This window comes from Hyperolius riggenbachi, chromosome 5 (genome assembly GCF_040937935.1).
Source record: "Hyperolius riggenbachi isolate aHypRig1 chromosome 5, aHypRig1.pri, whole genome shotgun sequence".
Lineage (NCBI taxonomy): Eukaryota > Metazoa > Chordata > Amphibia > Anura > Hyperoliidae > Hyperolius > Hyperolius riggenbachi.
In genome coordinates, this window is record NC_090650.1 from 411,804,829 (window position 1) to 411,824,529 (window position 19,701).

Sequence of the window (19,701 nt, forward strand, 5' to 3'; positions counted from 1 at the left end):
ATAATGTTCCTAGTACAATGTATGGCGATAATATATTAGTTTCTGGTTTGCGTTTTTTGTTTTCTCATTGTACTCTATCAGTAATTAAAAGCCCTTATCTTCATGATGAACAGTAATACACTCATGGCATACATATTTTAAAAGCGAAGTCCCTAGGGTAACTATGTATTCTCTTTTCAATGCTGTCACGTTTGGTTTTTTTTTTAACAAGTATTTATTTGGGGGTACAGAGTACATGAAAATAACAGTTTTATTGCTTTTCATTCAGTTTTCCGGTAAAAAAATAAAAATCACATGACTTAGCCCTCAGTTGTCAAACAACACAAAATCTATTCTCTCACTTGTCACGGTTAAAATGATACCCTATATACATAATCAGATAGCTTATTGGGCATACAGCACACTGTTTACCACAAGTACGCCTATCTATTCCCCTGAGCTTCAGATGAAGTTTTGTGGTGAGTAGATAAGCGTAGCAAGGGATTCAATATGGTTAAAGTGGTATGAAACTCAGCATTTCCTCTTGTCTCAAAAATACTTTTTACAGCATAAAATCTACTACCACAAAAAAATTGTAGCAGAACAACATTTAAACACAGCACTGTGTTCTTCACTGGAAAGCTCCTTGCTTCAGTGGAAATCTTCTGGTCACATTCCAAAGAGGTGAAAACATTATCTTTTGTTTGCATTCCTTTGACAGATACATTTAGTAAACATTCGCAACCTGCTGAAACTGAACTGTACTGAGCGGAGAAGCAGAAAGAGCTGAGCTGAGAAGTGATCAATAGATATAATTTAATATATAAATACAGCTGCTACACAAGAAAATGAAGTGGCAGCTTTCAGAGCGGATTAACATTAGGAATTTGTAGACAGACGAGATTACTTGCGCACAAAAGCAAATATGGTAACTGTATGGGTAATAAAAAGTAGGAAAACACATTTTTATTGACTGGTATTTCAGAGTTTTATCCCACTCTAAGTTTGGATGCATGTATGTAACATTTTCAAATGTCTTCATTACCTCACAAGTTTACCTAAAGAATAGGTTTTGTTTTAAATACCTTTGCATTGAGTTTCTTAGATATAGGCTAAACATGAACACCAGTGTCCTCACCTGCTTATTGCACATGATAGACCTACCTGAAGATACTCATGGAGGCATAGGCCGTGACCTCCATGTACGCTTCATCAACAAACACTGTCTTGAAACAGGAATACGGGTATCGGCAGGTGAGGATTTCCTCATAGAACTCAAACACCTCATGGAGGTAGGAGGTAGTGTGCTTCAGAAGGGGCAGCAGCTGAGGCAGGCAGAAGTGAGTCACCTGACAGGGCAGAAAGAAAGCATGTGTCACCTATGCAGGCTATTTCAAGCAAGATACCTCAGCCATGCCAACGTTCCAGCAAATATGAACCCAACGTGTCATATCCAGGGCTGTGGAGTCAGTACTAAACTCATCCGACTCCAACTCAGTCTTCGACTCCTCAGTTTATCAAACCACCAACTCCAGGTACCCAAAGTTGCTCCGACTCCTCTACTCCGGCTCCAACTCCACAGCCCTGGTCATATCACCCATATAACCAGTGCAGACAAGGTGCATCCCATTTACAAGTGCCTTTGCAATGCCCTTACTAGGTCCTCCCTATAAAAAGTGCCCCTTTATGGCTACCAGTATACTCCTCCACATGCAGCGCAGCTATTAATGTTCTCCAAAACACAAGCTGCCATTATGTTCCCAGCTCTCGATATGTGCTTAGCATTTCAGGAACATCAAGGAATGATTGGCTTATTCACTCACTGAGCAAAACTGATGCATCATGGGAGTTCCTCCTTGCTCACATACAGCTGAGAATAAATGCAAATACCTTCTGTTTTAAGTTGGCACATGTAAACTTAGCCTAATACTGTAATAAATAACATTTCCTTTTAAGTGAATGTAAACTGAAGTTAAAAAACAAAACAAAAACACAAATACCTATAAAGAGGGAAGGCTCTGGGTCCTGTAGGACCTTCCCATTCCTCTCATGGCCCCCTCGTTCCAGCACTGTCAACCCTGGTAGCAGTATTTGACTGATGGGTCAGAGAATGCTCTCTGCCTTCGTAAGTCTTCGGGAGTCCGAGTGCTCCCAAAGACGGCCCCTTCATATTGCGCATGCACGACCACGCTCTCTAGCGCACTAATGCATATGCGCAGTATGGAGCTGCCCGTCTTCGGGAGCACTCAGGCTCCCGGAGACTTAGGAAGCCTCCTGTGGCAGCAGATTAGAACGAGGTGACAGCGTGGAACGAGGGGAGCATGGGAAGACAGGGACGGCTCTATAGGACCCAGAGCCTCCCTCTCCAGGTAATTATTGGTTTTGTTTTTTACTTTAGCTTACACTGACTTTAAACACAGGCCACATCTGTCATTGTAGTTTTATATCCCCATAATGTTAATTCGTGTGTCCCACAAAATCTCATCTATTTCTCTCAGTGAAACCATAAAGTACAATTAGAAGTAGAAGACCTATTTAAAACTGGGCAGTTGCACAGAAAACACAGGGGCAAAGTTATATTGCTTTTACAACTCAGATTTAACAGATCCCAGCCGCAAATTAGTGTGGAATTCAGGGAGGCTGTGTATTAATACCTCATGCATGTAAGGATCTACGAGGATCTCGAAGGGGCCCACGGCCAGAGAAATGTTGGGGGATGCCGTTGGAATGGCGAGAGTGTAGTGGAAGGTCTTCTTCCTCATGTCATGAGTGTAAACCGTCTCCACAAGGTCGCCATTGGACACGGCAACCATGGCAGCATCAACAGTGAACTCCAACTTCCATGTACAGAGCTCGGAATAGGAGTCCACACAAGGGAACCAGAACCTGGCAGGAAGAAAAAAACACCACTCAAATACAGGAACCAGAAGCTAAAAGAAAGATAAAAAGGACACACAGACCCTCAGAGGGTGAGAACAGAACACTCATATTACAGAACAAGAACAGAAAGTGTGCTCTAATCTTAGTACCAAAATAAAGCAGGATAAAACACAAAATAAAAATCATACTAAAATGAAAAAAGTGTACTTAAAGGAATACTATCGATTCACATATTTTTTTCCAATTGACACAGGAATTGTTTGGGAAGTGCTGCTAAGTACTGGTGTATACATTGTAGTAGCAACTTCTTGGTTTACAGTTCTCAAAATACATTCAAACGTTACTGACGCCAAAACTGGCTGACTGAGCCATGAGGAGAGGGGAAATGCCCCTCACACTTGATCAGTTAACTCTATGTGTAGCTCTGTGTGTGACAGAGAAGAGAGCTCCCAACAGCTGCAGCTCCTGTGTCCTGCGTTTCTGTCTGACGTGTCTGAAGAGAGCAGAGGAAATGTAACTAATTGTCACAGCTTTTTCATACTGTTTTTGCTTTCAGAGTTTGATATGTTTGATATTTTCTTTCTGTAGTCTGATATGCAACTTTAGCTGTGCATTGAAGCAGACACCCTTTCTGCAATTGATTTGTCCCAATATAGCTAAATCCTACCCTCAATAAATTACAGCTTTTGCCTCTGATATTTATCATGAAAAGTAGGAAAATGTTTACACAGCTACTTAGACATTATTTGTACATTGTCATTTTAGAACACTTGGGTATCGATAGTATTCCTTTACAACAAAAATATATCCTTTATAATAAAACACCTGTCCCTGCATCCTCCTCTGTCTGTTGTGCCTGGCACACATGCGCGATACACAGGCGGACTTCGGACAGCGGTGGTGGTGGTTGCGGCTGAGGCCTAGTGCCCATTATTAACTGACGGGACACTTCGATCTACGCTGGTTGGCCCGGTCTCTCTCTCTCTCTCTCTCTCTCTCTCTCTAGTTGCCCCAAGTCATGTAGTACTATGCAGGAACGGAGCATCGGAGGACAACGACGACGCGGGACATGACAGCTGCAGGGGGCAGCAGAAGCCCCAGGTAAGTGTCAGTTTTTGTTTGTAGAAGTTTCCACAGAACCCATTTAAAGGATACAAGCAATTCCTCTGTATTTATACTTATCTGAGGCTTTCTACAGCCCCATGAAGTCCACGGGCTCCCTCGCTGTCCTCAACGGCCGCTCCGTTCTGTAGATATCATACCTGGTATTCTGGCCATTCGCAGGCTTCTGCACAATGTACAGTAGGAAGCAAGTACCCAGGAGAGGAATTGCTGAACGTGCTTTGACTCCTAGTGTCTCCCCGAACCATCAGTCTTCAACCCAATCGCAGTTGAGTCAGCACCATTCGTAATATATGCTCTTTATTGAAGTCAAGATAAAAACAGCATGATGTCTCGCTGTAACAGCTTGACATGCTGTTTTTATCTTAACTTCAATAAAGAGCTTATATTACGAATGGTGTTGACTCAACTGCGATCAGGCTTCTGCACATGCACGACTCGGCTGCGCTCCAGTGATCAGGAGCATTCTGTGCCTGCGCAGGCGCAGACGCAGAACGCTCCCGGCCGCTGGAGCAGGTCCGTGGGCAGCCAGGCCACATATGCACAGAAGAGCACAGCCGGCCAGAACACCGCGGGCGATATGTAAAGGGAACTGTAGTGAGAGGTATATGGAGGCTGCCATGTTTATTTCCTTTTAAGCAATACCAGTTGCCTGGCAGCCCTGCTGATCCTCTGCCTCTAATACTAAATAGCCATAGACCCTGAACAAGCATGCAGCAGATCAGGTGTTTCAGACTTTAAAGTCAGATCTGACAAGACTAGCTGCATGCTTGTTTCTGGTGTTATTCAGATACTACTGCAGAGAAATAGATCAGCAGGGCTGCCAGGCAACTGGTATTGATTAAAAGGAAATAAATATGTCAGCCTCCGTATACCTCTTACTTCAGTTCCCCTTTAACGGAGCAGCCTGAGAGGATGACAAGGGAGCCCACGGAACTCATGGGGCTGGAGGAAGCCCCAGGAAGGTATAACTACAGGGGTATTGCTTGTCTCAGTCCCTTTAATGGTCGGTACTAAAGTGGTTAAAATGGCCTCAGTTGTTAATATCTGTGTTCCATAACAGTGTCAACACGTCCCGTCCCGCTGGTTGTCAGATGCAGTATTATGAGGGGTGTTAGTGGCATCCTGCTGTTCTGCTGAAATCATGCACAGTTACGTGGAGAAATGTCATTCCACTCCAAACCCACGTCAGGCTCACAGCTTTATGTACAACATATCACTAGCATATAAAGCTGCCACAGAACATAAAAAAAAATCAAAGATCCTTATCTGTATCTGGAAGCAGCACGGCTGTGTTCTCAGGCTACATTCGTCACTAAATACTAGCATGCAGAAAATGGTGGGAGAGGTTTCACTCCTTCCTCATTTGCATTGCCTCACCCCCACCCTTTTACCAGCCTCATCAGTGTATACAAGTCTCTGCTATGGGAGCTGACCGCTATGAGACACAGGGCCAGATTTATCAAAGCATTACCAACAGTCTTTTTTTCTAAAACTGTTCTAACCAGCAGAGGGACAGTTCTGCATGATAAGAAACTTCTTAAATCCTACGTAATAGCGGCAGTTTAGCGTGGATTTCTAGAGTTGCACTACACTTAAGAAAAGTGCAAATCCATCCCTAAACTGCTGCAGATTAAGTAGTTAAGAAGTGCTTCATAGCAGTTCTCCAGATAGTGCAGCAGTGCAGGCTAGACATGATTTGTGAAGGGCTCCTCCCCCCCTCACTCAGAGCCTGCTGACAGCAGTTGGTTACCTCAGCAACAGTAATATCCCTCACACACTTTACTGCCTGAGAAACCTTGCTAACTCCTCCTATTCCTAACACTTTAAGGCCTCTTGCACACTACACGCGATTCTGATTTTTTTAAACGTCCGATTTTTTATTCCGAATAAAAAATGTAGCAGCATGCAGCACATTTTTTAATCGGAATCAAAAATCGGATCAGATAAAAAAAAAAAAAATCGGAATCGCATGTAGTGTGCAAGAGGCCTTAGATGAAATCTGCACTATTTAGTGATTTCTTAGGATGTCTGAGACACTTCTGCACAGATTTCTAAAAACCTACTAATATTTTGTCTCAGAAACTCTTGATAAATGTCCCCCACAGACGTTACACTAGAAGATCATATGGAAAGATACCAAGAGAGCGAGCTGTTGGAATGCTAAGACCAGCACACGTTTGCTTTACAATACATGCATAAAAACTGCCTGCTCCAAAATGTTATGCTCTGAGAGACACGTTGATAAGTGAAGTCACAGAGTATTAAATGAGGGTTACCTTGTAGAATTTTGGTATCCATAGGAGAAAACGTGAGCCCCACGTTCTGCCATACTGCCCTCCACATTGGGGACCACAAAGTGCAGCCCACCCTTTGGCTGGTCCAAGGAGAATTCTATGTACACCTTCAGCACCTTCAGCTCTGTATCAGAAAAACATTATACACAAGAATGTCATAAAACTTACCAGTACACAAAAGATAAAGGCTATTTAGTCGGATTGTCCTATTATTACCATCAACATGCTTCCACAGCTCTGACGGGACCTTGATGCAGAGTTCCCCATTCCCAGCATCCGGGTCAACAGCAGTGACAGCTGCTGCGTACGCATTGGAAAAATAATTCAGGTTTCGCCTACAAGAAAAAGGAAAAAACACACAACCATTAACAGAGGAACAAAATATATGTTTAACCCCTTTAACAGTCAAATACTATAAAACTTCATTTGGCTGCAGAGTGTGCCTTCCCTAGCCTGGCAGGCTATGCAAAGTGGGCGGCAGGGAGCTTTTATAGTTCGGATGGTTGGATCAGCTTCTGGTTCCTCCACTGTGGCAGCGGTATAACCCAGACATGTCTTTTCAGTTCCAATCACATGATATGACGTGATCGGAATCCAGGAGACCATGTCACCATTACAGCGCCACCCAGAGGTGGAAGAGGAGTGATGGAAGAATCTCTTCGCGATGCAGGTAATGTGATTTTCCCCAGACTTTAATTGCCCTGCGGTAGCAGTGCGGCAGTCTGCCAGGTCGGGCTCTTCTGCTCTCCAAAATGCGCCTCACGCGGGCGTGATGACGTCAGCGGACGTCCTCCGGGCTGTACTGCGCAGGCGGAGTAGTTCTGCGCCTGCGTAGTACAGCCTGGACAACGTCCGGTGACGTCAGCACGCCCGCGTGAGGCGCATTTTGGAGAGCAGAAGAGCCCGACCTGGCAGCCGGTCTGGCCAGGTCGGGTGCACCACCGGAGGAGACCGGGAGCCTGCGGAGCGGCGCCAAGGGCACGTCCTGCCTGCTACGGGCTGGAGGAAGCCCCAGGTAAGTGGATCATCATTTTTTTTTTTTTTTTAGGGACCGTGAACCTTCCCTTTAAGCAATACCAGTTGCCTGGCTATCCTGCTAACCATCTGCTTCTAATACTTTTAGCCATAAACCCTGAACAAGCATGCAGCAGATCAGGATGTTTTTGACATTATGATCAGAACTGACTGGATTAGCTGCATGCTTGTTTCTGGTGTTAATTAGATACTACTGCAGCCCAAAAGATCAGCAGAGCTGCCAGGCAACTGGTATTGTTGAGAAGGAAATAAATATGGCAGCCTCCATATTATTCTCACTACAGTTGTCCTTTAAATGAAAAAAAAATCCAGTCTTTCTCTGGACACCGCCCCCCAGATTTTGGCAAGGAGCACTCACTGTTTGGACTCGTGATGGCAGATTTCCAGCGTGGGGTCATTGTAGATAAACGCTGCCTCCAGGTCATTCACCTTCACCCGGTATATTCTGCATTGCTTACTGTTCAGCTTGATTCTGGTGAAATTGGGCACTGTGGGGAAGATTGTTAATTCCACATATCCCTGAGGAGAAAGAAACAAAGAACTTTTCAATTTGTCCCTCTTAAAGAGAATCTGTATTGTTAAAATCGCACAAAGGTAAACATACCAGTGCGTTAGGGGACATCTCCTATTACCCTCTGTCACAATTTCGCTGCTCCCCACCACATTAAAAGTGGTTAAAAACAGTTTTAAAAAGTCTGTTTATAAACAAACAAAATGGCCACCAAAACAGGAAGTAGGTTGATGTACAGTATGTCCACACATAGAAAATACATCCATACACAAGCAGGCTGTATACAGCCTTCCATTTTATCTCAAGAGATCATTTGTGTGTTTCTTTCCCCCTGCAGCTATCTTCCACTGAAGTGTCAGGCTGTTTCTTCCTGCAGAGTGCAGACAGCTCTGCCTGTATGTAATTCCTCAGTATGTGAAAGCCCAGCCAGCTCAGAGGAGGATTTATCCAGCTTGTAAAAGATAATAGAGCAGAGAGAAGCTACACTAATCTAAATAACACACAGGCAGTGTGCAGAGAGGGGCCGGGAGGGGGGAGATGCATCACAGAACCACAACACTGAAGAACTTGGCAGCCTTCCAGACACAGGCTGACAAGTCTGACAAGAGAGAGATAAGTTGATTTATTACAGAGATGGTGATAGTAGAACGTGCTGCAGTAAGCCAGAGCACATTAGAATAGATTTTGGAACTTGTAGGATGGAAGAAAACCGGATGAAATTTTTGTTACGGAGTCTCTTTAAAGGGAATCTGAAGTGAAAATAAACTTATGATATAATGAAATGTGTAGTACAGCTAAGAAATAGAACATTAGTAGTACAGACATGAGTCTCATGTTGTTTCCAGTACAGGAAGAGTTAAGAAGCTTCAGTTATCTATGCAAAAGAGCTTCTCTGAGCTCTCCGACCAAGCTTGGTCAGTGCGGTTTTCTGAAGCTCTTATCTCAACCTCTCTCTCACTGTGCGGGCAGGAAGGCTAGGTCCACACTAGGCACGGTTGCAGGACGGACACTGCAGTCCGGGATCAGGGGAAGTACCACCGGACTGCAAACTGATCCGTTTTCATAAAAAGTGCATCAGTTTTGCATCAGTTTCCGTTCAGTTTTTACCCCAAAACACGGACAGAAAACATCTCTGTCATTAGGAAGGTAGTGGGAGGATTTTTTTGGGCCAATAATAAAGTTCAGGCTATCCGTTTTGTCATCAGTTTTTGTTGGTATTTTGCCTGTGGAGCTGGAGATGCGTTTTCTCATTGCTTTTCACTACCCCTGCGTGTATCCGTGGTCCTGATCCGTTGCGTAAAAATGCAGCAGATCCGGACCTTCCGTTCAGGTTTTGAGAACGGGTCCCTGCAAACGGTCTCCCCGCACATAATTGACGTTCTACAGAATGGGGACTACAGGGGGGCACAGGAGGGGGAGGGTGGTGCTGTGTGCTACTCACAGCACAAGTAATTAAACAATATTAAAGTAGGAGAGGGGAGAGGGAACCAGGTCAGGGTTTTTTTCTGCAGGAAATTTCAAATGGTCATTAGCTTTGCTTTGTCTCATAGTTTAAAATACAGAGTGTTTGTAAACTGCAAATATGACAGAATGATGCAATGTTATAAAAAAAAAAAAGGAAATAATTTAAAATAAAAATATGAGACTTCTTTGCTACTAATGTTTTAGTCATTATCCGCACTACACATACAATTCATTAGATCATACGTTTTTTTTCCGCTTCAGTGTCACTTTAACAGCATGAAAAGCTTTAAGGACAATCACATCAGCAGTCACTGAACTGGGCACTGAAAGTCAATACCATTTCTAAGACCTCTTAACCTCCTTGCCGGTCTAAAAAATCCGGCAAGGAGGCAGCGCCGCACATTTTTTTAATTTTTTTTTTTTTTAAATCATGTAGCGAGCCAAGGGCTCGCTACTTGATAGCCGCTAAGCGGCGGCATCCCCCCACCCACTCCGATCGCCTTCGGCGATCAGAGTATGCAGGGAATCCCGTTGAGAACGGGATTTCCTGCAGGGCTTCCCCGGTCGCCATGACGTCGGGACGTCATAGGGAATCCCGATCCGCCCCTCAACGCTGCCTGGCACTGATTGGCCAGGCAGCGCAGGGCTCTGGGGCGGGGGGGAGCGACTCGGCGCGGCGGATTGCGGCGGATCGGCGGCGATCGAAAGTTACAAGCAGCTAGCAAAGTGGTAGCTGCTTGTAACAAAAAAAAAAATTATGCAAATCGGCCCAGCGGGGCCTGAGATATCCTCCTGCGCAGGTTACCCCGAGCTGAGCTCGGGATAACCGGCAAGGAGGTTAAAAGGGATACTGTACGGGGGCAGGGGGAAAATGAGTTGAACTTACCCGGGGCTTCTAATGGTCCCCCACAGACATCCTGTGCCCACGCAGCCGCTCACCGATGCTCTGGCCCCGCCTCCGGTTCACTTCTGGAATTTCAGACTTTAAAGTCAGAAAACCACTGCGCCTTCGTTGCCGTGTCCTCACTCCCGCTGATGTCACCAGGAGTGTACTGCGAAGGCCCAGTATAGTCTGTGCCTGCGCCGTGCGCTCCTGGTGACATCAGGGGAAGCGAGGACACGGCAACGCAGGCGCAGTGGTTTTCTGACTTTAAAGTCTGAAATTCCAGAAGTGAACCGGAGGCGGGGCCGGAGCATCAGTGAGTGGCTGCGCGGGCACAAGAAGTCTGCGGGGGACCATTAGAAGCCCCGGGTAAGTTCAACTCATTTTCCCCCGACCCCCCTACAGTATCCCTTTAAAAAGGAACTGTAGTGGAAGTAATGAAAATAAAAAAATGACTTAATTTTCACAATATACATTCATATAGAATTTAGTCTGTGTTTGTGTCATGTGCAACTGTGCACAGGGCTATTTATGCCATATACAAGGCTGGATTTACCATAAGGCACTGTAGGCGCGTGCCTACAGAAGCCCGATGATGGAAAGGCGGCTCCCTACCCTCCTCCCCTATGCAGAGTCCTGATGAGAGTATAAATGAGAGGTTACTCACCCAGCTCTCAGTAATTCACTGACAAGATCTCCCTTCTGTCAGGGGCACCTCTAGCTACATAACACTGAGGGTACTTCTGGCTACCTAATACTAAAGGGCACCTGTAGCTACCTATGATGGGCAAGGGAAGTAAGGGAAAAGTGAAAGCTGGGACTGAACACTGACATTTCAGCGCAGGAGACTTGGGCACACAGTGAGTAACTTCGGCGCCATCAGAAGACTGAGCTGAATTTACTTTTAAAACACTATAAATTCGGCCTCCAGCAATTATTTCATTCCCCACTATCCATGGCGGCCTGGAGGGGGAATAGTATTTAACACGGCCAGGAATTATGTAGTATCAGAATCAGCCATATACAGGCTATATCCAGTGCCCAAGTCTCCTGCGCCGATTCCTCTCGTACGCACTGGGACAGCCAACACACTTACAGTGCAGTTTGGTGGGGGTTTGTAAGTTCGGGCGAAGTCTATGATGCCAAGACATCTTTGTCTATTGGCTCCTGTCAGGTAAATCCGGGCCTGGCCATATAGTCTTTTGGGCAATTATTGCATGGCTTTTTGTGTTGTCCCTGATAAAGCCCTTATGTTTAGCTATTTCGTATGCAAACCTGAGAAAATGCATATTTTTTTGATAAGTGAATACAAGCATCTGCCGTTGAACAGCTTATACTAGTGTTTTTGTGGTGTTTTTCAAGTATGCATGGGACCTGTGGGTGGCGGCTTAGGGTCCCTTTAGGACAACTGATGTACAAAGTAATGTCCATGTTTGCTATGCCCTCTTTCACACCGTTAAGCTGAAAAAATTACAGAGCCCAAGGTGGGCTCATATAATAAAAAAAAACCTAGGCCACCTGATCCGGGGGACTGGACGGATCAGGTAGCAGCCATCCACGCCGCTCTCGGCCGCTCCTGAGGCCTGCACTGCCGCACTTTCCCTTTCATGACCTCCGGGTCACAACATTGGAAGGAGAGAGAACTCCCTCTCAACCAGGGCGCAGAGATGTGGGAAAGCGGCAGGGGGCGTGGCCAGGGAGAGCTGCCCAATGGCAGCTCTGGAAAGCCTGCAGGAACGCCCCTAGAGGGTGTTTGAGTGGGGATACCCTCTCCAATCATTACCCTCCAAGATAGAGACAACTGTCGCTAATTTGGGGGGGCTATGAGCGCGTGGGTGGGGGGGCCAGAGGCACATCATGATGTAGAGAAAATGCCTGTGTCTCATCTGCCCTGCCCCCCCCCGCACTGCCCCGGGTTCTATATAATGGCCCGTTTCCACTATTGCGGTGCGGAATCTCCGGTAATTCACTGCTGACGAAATCGCATGCGGATACGATTCGGCATGCGTTTTCTGCCGTGATTTCGCATAGGTTAGGGTATATGCGATTTTAACCATGTCACTGCCTTTGTTAATTTACATTAGTTTCTATGCGAAATCGCGGGAAAAAAAACACATGCCAAAAAATGCATGCCAAAAAACGCATGCGATTCGCATAGCGGTATGCTCCCCGCAAATTCTGACGGCTCAGCCGTGCAGATTTTTCACGCACAGAACAACACTCAGCACTTTGGACAAGTGGAAACAGGCCCATCCACTTGTATTGGCTATGCGAATCCGCATGCAGACAACGCATGCAGATTCGCGATAGTGGAAACGGGCCCTAAAGCTTTTTCTCAATGCACTTCTATGGAAGGTTAAAACACATCAGTTTTCCAGCATATCGTGTAAAAGAAGTCTAAGGGTGGTCACACAAACCATACCATTTTTTTTTTATGTATTTATTTTTTTTATTTGCTTCGAGATTCCAATCCAATTTTATGATTGATCAGAAGTTTCTATTAGAATCTTCAGAGGTACCACACACATTTTTTGAGATTGCCGCAATGTTGGGGTAAAAGATTGTAAATTCCGAAAAAATTGGTTGGCTTGAAAAATCAAGAGAAAGAAATGAATTTTTCGATAAACAACCGGAATTTACACTTTTACACTTTACCGCAATATTCCTGTATTTTTGTTTCCGTTGTCAAGGGTGTGTGTGTGTGTGTGTGTGTGTCTCTGTGTGGTGTCTGTGTGTGTGTGGTGTCTGTGTGTGTGTGGTGTCTGTGTGTGTGTGGTGTCTGTGTGTGTGTGGTGTCTGTGTGTGTGTGGTGTCTGTGTGTGTGTGGTGTCTGTGTGTGTGTGGTGTCTGTGTGTGTGTGGTGTCTGTGTGTGTGTGGTGTCTGTGTGTGTGTGGTGTCTGTGTGTGTGTGGTGTCTGTGTGTGTGTGGTGTCTGTGTGTGTGTGTGGTGTCTGTGTGTGTGTGTGGTGTCTGTGTGTGTGTGTGGTGTCTGTGTGTGTGTGTGGTGTCTGTGTGTGTGTGTGGTGTCTGTGTGTGTGTGTGGTGTCTGTGTGTGTGTGTGGTGTCTGTGTGTGTGTGTGGTGTCTGTGTGTGTGTGGTGTCTGTGTGTGTGTGGTGTCTGTGTGTGTGTGGTGTCTGTGTGTGTGTGGTGTCTGTGTGTGTGTGGTGTCTGTGTGTGTGTGGTGTCTGTGTGTGTGTGGTGTCTGTGTGTGTGTGGTGTCTGTGTGTGTGTGGTGTCTGTGTGTGTGTGGTGTCTGTGTGTGTGTGGTGTCTGTGTGTGTGTGGTGTCTGTGTGTGTGTGGTGTCTGTGTGTGTGTGGTGTCTGTGTGTGTGTGGTGTCTGTGTGTGTGTGGTGTCTGTGTGTGTGTGGTGTCTGTGTGTGTGTGGTGTCTGTGTGTGTGTGGTGTCTGTGTGTGTGTGGTGTCTGTGTGTGTGTGGTGTCTGTGTGTGTGTGGTGTCTGTGTGTGTGTGGTGTCTGTGTGTGTGTGGTGTCTGTGTGTGTGTGGTGTCTGTGTGTGTGTGGTGTCTGTGTGTGTGTGGTGTCTGTGTGTGTGTGGTGTCTGTGTGTGTGTGGTGTCTGTGTGTGTGTGGTGTCTGTGTGTGTGTGGTGTCTGTGTGTGTGTGGTGTCTGTGTGTGTGTGGTGTCTGTGTGTGTGTGGTGTCTGTGTGTGTGTGGTGTCTGTGTGTGTGTGGTGTCTGTGTGTGTGTGGTGTCTGTGTGTGTGTGGTGTCTGTGTGTGTGTGGTGTCTGTGTGTGTGTGGTGTCTGTGTGTGTGTGGTGTCTGTGTGTGTGTGGTGTCTGTGTGTGTGTGGTGTCTGTGTGTGTGTGGTGTCTGTGTGTGTGTGGTGTCTGTGTGTGTGTGGTGTCTGTGTGTGTGTGGTGTCTGTGTGTGTGTGGTGTCTGTGTGTGTGTGGTGTCTGTGTGTGTGTGGTGTCTGTGTGTGTGTGGTGTCTGTGTGTGTGTGGTGTCTGTGTGTGTGTGGTGTCTGTGTGTGTGTGGTGTCTGTGTGTGTGTGGTGTCTGTGTGTGTGTGGTGTCTGTGTGTGTGTGGTGTCTGTGTGTGTGTGGTGTCTGTGTGTGTGTGGTGTCTGTGTGTGTGTGGTGTCTGTGTGTGTGTGGTGTCTGTGTGTGTGTGGTGTCTGTGTGTGTGTGGTGTCTGTGTGTGTGTGGTGTCTGTGTGTGTGTGGTGTCTGTGTGTGTGTGGTGTCTGTGTGTGTGTGGTGTCTGTGTGTGTGTGGTGTCTGTGTGTGTGTGGTGTCTGTGTGTGTGTGGTGTCTGTGTGTGTGTGGTGTCTGTGTGTGTGTGGTGTCTGTGTGTGTGTGGTGTCTGTGTGTGTGTGGTGTCTGTGTGTGTGTGGTGTCTGTGTGTGTGTGGTGTCTGTGTGTGTGTGGTGTCTGTGTGTGTGTGGTGTCTGTGTGTGTGTGTGTGTGGTGTCTGTGTGTGTGTGGTGTCTGTGTGTGTGTGGTGTCTGTGTGTGTGTGTGGTGTCTGTGTGTGTGTGTGTGGTGTCTGTGTGTGTGTGTGGTGTCTGTGTGTGTGTGTGGTGTCTGTGTGTGTGTGTGGTGTCTGTGTGTGTGTGTGGTGTCTGTGTGTGTGTGTGGTGTCTGTGTGTGTGTGGTGTCTGTGTGTGTGTGGTGTCTGTGTGTGTGTGGTGTCTGTGTGTGTGTGGTGTCTGTGTGTGTGTGGTGTCTGTGTGTGTGTGGTGTCTGTGTGTGTGTGGTGTCTGTGTGTGTGTGTGTGTGTGTGGTGTCTGTGTGTGTGTGTGTGGTGTCTGTGTGTGTGTGTGTGGTGTCTGTGTGTGTGTGTGTGGTGTCTGTGTGTGTGTGTGTGGTGTCTGTGTGTGTGGTGTCTGTGTGTGTGTGTGTGTGTGTCTGTGTGTGTGTCTGTGTCTGTGTGTGTGGTGTCTGTGTGTGTGTGTGGTGTGTGTGTGGTGTGTGTGTCTGTGTCTGTGTCTGTGTCTGTCTGTGTCTGTCTGTGTGATTAGATAGCAACCTCATCCCATCTTTTCATTATATCTACAACCCAATCTTTCATCCTTTTTGTTGTTTATAGAAGCAATAATAAAATTTGCTATGTACTGAATAGTTACATACAAAAATTTTTTCTGGTTGAAGAGAACCCGAGGTGTGTTTAAAGAATGTTATCTGCATAAAGAGGTTGGTTCTGCCTATACAGCCCAGCCTCTGTTGCTATCCCAAACCCCCCTAAGGTCCCCCTGCTCTCTGCAATCCCTCATAAATCACAGCCCTGCTGTGCGGGCTGTGTTTACATCTGTAGTGTCAGTCTCAGCTGCTGTCCCGCCTCCTGCATAGCTCCAGTCCCTGCCCCTGTCCCTTCCCTCCAATCAGCAGAGAGGGAAGGGACGCAGGCGGGGACTGGAGTTCTGCAGGAGGCGTGGGGAGCAGCAGACTGACACTATAGAGATAAACACAGCCGGCTCTGACAAGCTGTGTGTCAGCAGTGTGGCTGTTATTTATGAGGGATTGCAGAGTGCAGGGGGACCTTAGTGGGGTTTGGGATAGCAACAGAGGCTGGGCTGTATAGGCAGATCCAGCCTCTGTATGCAGATAATATTCTTTAAACCCACCTCGGGTTCTCTTTAAATACAATTTCACAATCACACACCATACAATTCTTGATAAAATTGCTCTAAATTTTCCAGCATGTCCAATCTCAAAAAATGGTTCAATTGGATTTCTCGATTGAAAACAAATAAAAGATTTAGATTTTTCAGGACAACCAATTATATTTATCAAATTGGAGTAAAACTTGATTTTTTAATTGTATGGTGTGTGGCCATCTTTAGTGTGGTGGTGCAGTTGTGGATGGCAGCGCCCAACTGTGGACGGCACAGTTGTAGGCGCCGGCTTAGTGCGGCAGTTGTGGTGTGCCTGAGCAGCTGTGTACTCGCATACTTAAAGTGGCACTATGGCTAAAAAATTTTTTACATTTAAATATGTGCAAACATAGACAAATAAGAAGTATGTTTTTTCCAGAGAAAAATGAGCCATAAATTTATTTTCTCCTATGTTGCCGTCGCTTACAGTAGGTAGTAGAAATCTGACAGAAGTGACAGGTTTTGGACTAGTCTATCTCTTCATAGGGGATTCTCAGCAAGGCTTTTATTCTTTATAAAGATATTCTCAAAAAAGGATTTAAACAATGATGTTGGCCAGCTTCCCTGCTCGCTACACAGTTTTTTGGGCAGTTGGACAGAGCAACTGCCATTCACTAAATGCTTTTGAAAATAAATAAATCCCTGAGAATCCCCCTATGAAGAGATGGACAAGTCCAAAACCTGTCGCTTCTGTCAGATTTCTACTACCTACTGTAAGTGACAGCAACATAGGAGAAAGGTAATTCATGGCTCATTTTACTCTGGCAGAAATGTACTTTTTATTTGTTTATGTTTGCACATATTTTAAATTTTACAATATTTCACCATAGTGCCCCTTTAAGTATGCACAGATGTACCTGTGGGCGGAAGCTTAGTATGGGTGGTGGCTTTGTGCGGCACACAAGTCTTCTGTGGGGGTTTCCTAGTTATTTATAACAGCTATTTCTGAGGATGCTGCTAGACTTACACAACCTCTGCTTCACATACTTTTCAGTAGAGACTCTTAATGAGATGCTAATCATTCAGGCTTGCATGCAAATTTCATGCAAATTGTATGCAGCTTGGAACGGGGTCAATCGAATGCTCTGCCAGCTGATTTTGACAGGCCCAGTTACAAATTACACAAGCTGCATACCATCGGCAGGCTAGCCCAGGATTATAAGGGTCTCATTATTGACTAGCGCCACTTCTCAGCAACCATCAATGTAATTTGATATAACCCCGGTGAGAGTGGCAAATCCTAAGAACCTAATAGCAAACAGTTTTAGGCCTCCTTCAGATAGGTGGCGTCCGTTCCAAGGATGCCCATAGGCATGCAGTGATAGTAAGGGAGGATGTTTAGATGTGGCAAGAAGCAGTACAGTCCTTCCAGGTAACAGCACTGCCTCTGAAACACTGACACGCACGTGGTTACAAATACTGTCATTCAACTGCTTTAAACCGAAGCTGGAAGAAACTCATTGGCCAGCAGATCTGAGGATGAACTGTTAATCAAGCACCCAGCACAGCAGCCAAGGCCTTAAAGGACAGCTGTAGGGATATGGAGGCGGCAATATTTATTTCCTTTTAAACAATACCAGTTGCCTGGCAGCCCTGCTGATCTATTTGGCTGTAGTAGTGTCTGAATCACACCAGAAACAAGCATGCAGCTAATCTTGTCAGATCTGACAATAATGTCAGAAACACCTGATCTGCTGCATGCTTGTTCAGGGTCTATGGCTAAAAGTGTTAGAGACAGAATATCAGTAGGATAGCCATGCAACAGGTATAGCTTAAAAGGAAATAAATGTAGCATCCTCCATATACCTCTCATTAAAGTTGTCCTTTAACCACTTCACCATATCTGGACGCATATATCCGTCCAGATAGGCAGTGGTGCTGCAGCCGTGTGCTGCGCGCGATCGGGCGCGCGCTCCCGCTGCCTCCCCGATCAGTGAATGGGAATATAATTCCCATTCACCGATCTAAGTCCCCGGAAGAAATACCGACGCTTTCTCATCAGAGAGCGTGATATTTCTGCCCCCAGGAAACAACTTCCCTTCATTTTAGTTCCTAGATGCGACATCGTTCGCATCTAGGAATTTTTTGAATGTGGCCATCTTGTGGCCAAATAGTAAACTGCACCCACATACCTGTATTGAATAAAAATACATTATATTACATCTAAAATTGGCTATTTACCTCCCAAACTAAAATTACCCAAATACATTTTTGTATTAAAAAAAAAATAAAAAAAATTACAATTAAAAAAAAAAAAACTACATAAATAGTTACCTAAGGGTCTGAACTTTTTAAATATACATGTCAAGAGAGTATCTTATTAAATTTTTTAAAATTATAAGCTTGTAAATAGTGATGGACGCAAATTGAAAAAATGCACCTTTATTTCTAAATAAAATATCAGCGCCATAAATTGTGATAGGGACGTAATTTAAATGGTGTAATAAGCGGGACAAATGGGCACATAAAATGCATGGGTTTTAATTACTGTAGCATGTATTAATTTTAAACTATAATGGCCAAAAACTGAGAAATAATGATTTTTTTCCATTTCTATCTTAATCTTCCTGTTAAAATGTATTTACAGTAAAGTGGCTCTTAGCAAAATGTACTACCTAAAAAAAGCCTAATTAGTGGCGGAAAAAACGAGATATAGATCAATTAATTTTGATAAGTAGCGATAAATTTATTAGCGAATGAATGGGAGGTGAACATTGCTCGGATGCATAAGATTTTCGAAGCTGTAGGCTGAAGTGGTTAAACTGTACAGAGACAATGGAAGTAAAAGCATTTATACTTATCTGGGGTTTCCTCCATCTCCCTGCAGTCTGTCTTCTCCCTCACCATCCTACAGGTACCCTTAACTGCGCTATTTCAGCCCGACTAAGCCAGTTGGGGACTACTGCACGAGTGGTTCCCGGCCATCCACCCCCCTCCCCCATTGTGCTCCCATAGCCCTAAGCGATCTGCCTTTGTACAGTTAGTTAAGACTGGAAGAGCGATTGCGCAGGATGCTCCCACCTACAAGAGTGCGATCGGGCGGTGTGCACGGCCAGGATGGCACGTCCTCAGTGCCCGGACTGACACGGAGGGCGCTAATGGACCACAGCGGACTGGACGAAGCCCCAGGTAAGTATAAATCCTTTTACTTTCATTGTCTCTGTATAATTCTGCTCCAGGTTTGCTGCGACTTAGTTGGTAGTAACTGTAGGTTCATTTGCCAAACACTGATTGTAATACAGAGAGTAAAAGTACTCACAATGACGGACTTCCTCTGGAAGTTAATATTGTTGATGCAAACGACCTGGTGGGTTGTGCAGAAGCAAAAGAGAAAGAAAAGTTACTTCGCGAATATGGAAGGAGCAAGAAATTCATGCATCTGAAATTAGAACAGAAGAGAAAAACAAAACCAGAGGGAAATGCTGCCAAATGATTCTATGCAAATTAGATTCAAGAGACAACCCTGCATTGTTTCAAGAGACAATTCAACTGGGAGGCAGAATCTGCTGAGAATTTAGGTGGATCAGGGGTGGGGCAGAGGCAGTTGTCGAATGGCGGCCCTTAACTTAGCACCGAAGTTATAAAGTTTATTATTATTATTAATAATAATAATAATATTATACAGTTTATATTAGTATTAATGGGTATGGAGTATACAGTATACACACACAGATAATAGAGGATACAATATGGATACAATTATACAGTATAGGCACAAACAGGTATTAGTGGATAGGGGTGGATATGGGGTATACAGTATATGCACACATATGTATTAGTGGATAGGTATGGATATGGAAAATCAGAATCATTTCATTTGTCAAGCAGAGCAGGACTGTGTTGTTCCTGGCATTGGATTTGGCACGTTTAGAGTAGAAGTAACAATATAAATAATAAAACAAAAGGACAATAAAC

At 45.2% G+C, this 19,701-nt stretch overlaps 1 protein-coding gene across 1 annotated transcript in view; it reads right to left on the reverse strand.

Moving 5' to 3' along the window:
* TAF2 (TATA-box binding protein associated factor 2) overlaps positions 1 to 19,120 on the reverse strand; it is a gene marked incomplete at its 5' end in the record, with an annotated part of 143,001 nt that extends 123,881 nt beyond the window's left edge. The window contains 6 exons of the mRNA XM_068237959.1: positions 1,144 to 1,328; positions 2,634 to 2,865; positions 6,261 to 6,402; positions 6,495 to 6,613; positions 7,672 to 7,832; positions 19,046 to 19,120. Of these exons, the coding sequence (XP_068094060.1) occupies positions 1,144 to 1,328; positions 2,634 to 2,865; positions 6,261 to 6,402; positions 6,495 to 6,613; positions 7,672 to 7,832; positions 19,046 to 19,120 (914 nt within the window). The remainder of the gene's footprint in view (positions 1 to 1,143; positions 1,329 to 2,633; positions 2,866 to 6,260; positions 6,403 to 6,494; positions 6,614 to 7,671; positions 7,833 to 19,045) is intronic.
* Between the last annotated feature and the right edge of the window lie 581 nt (positions 19,121 to 19,701).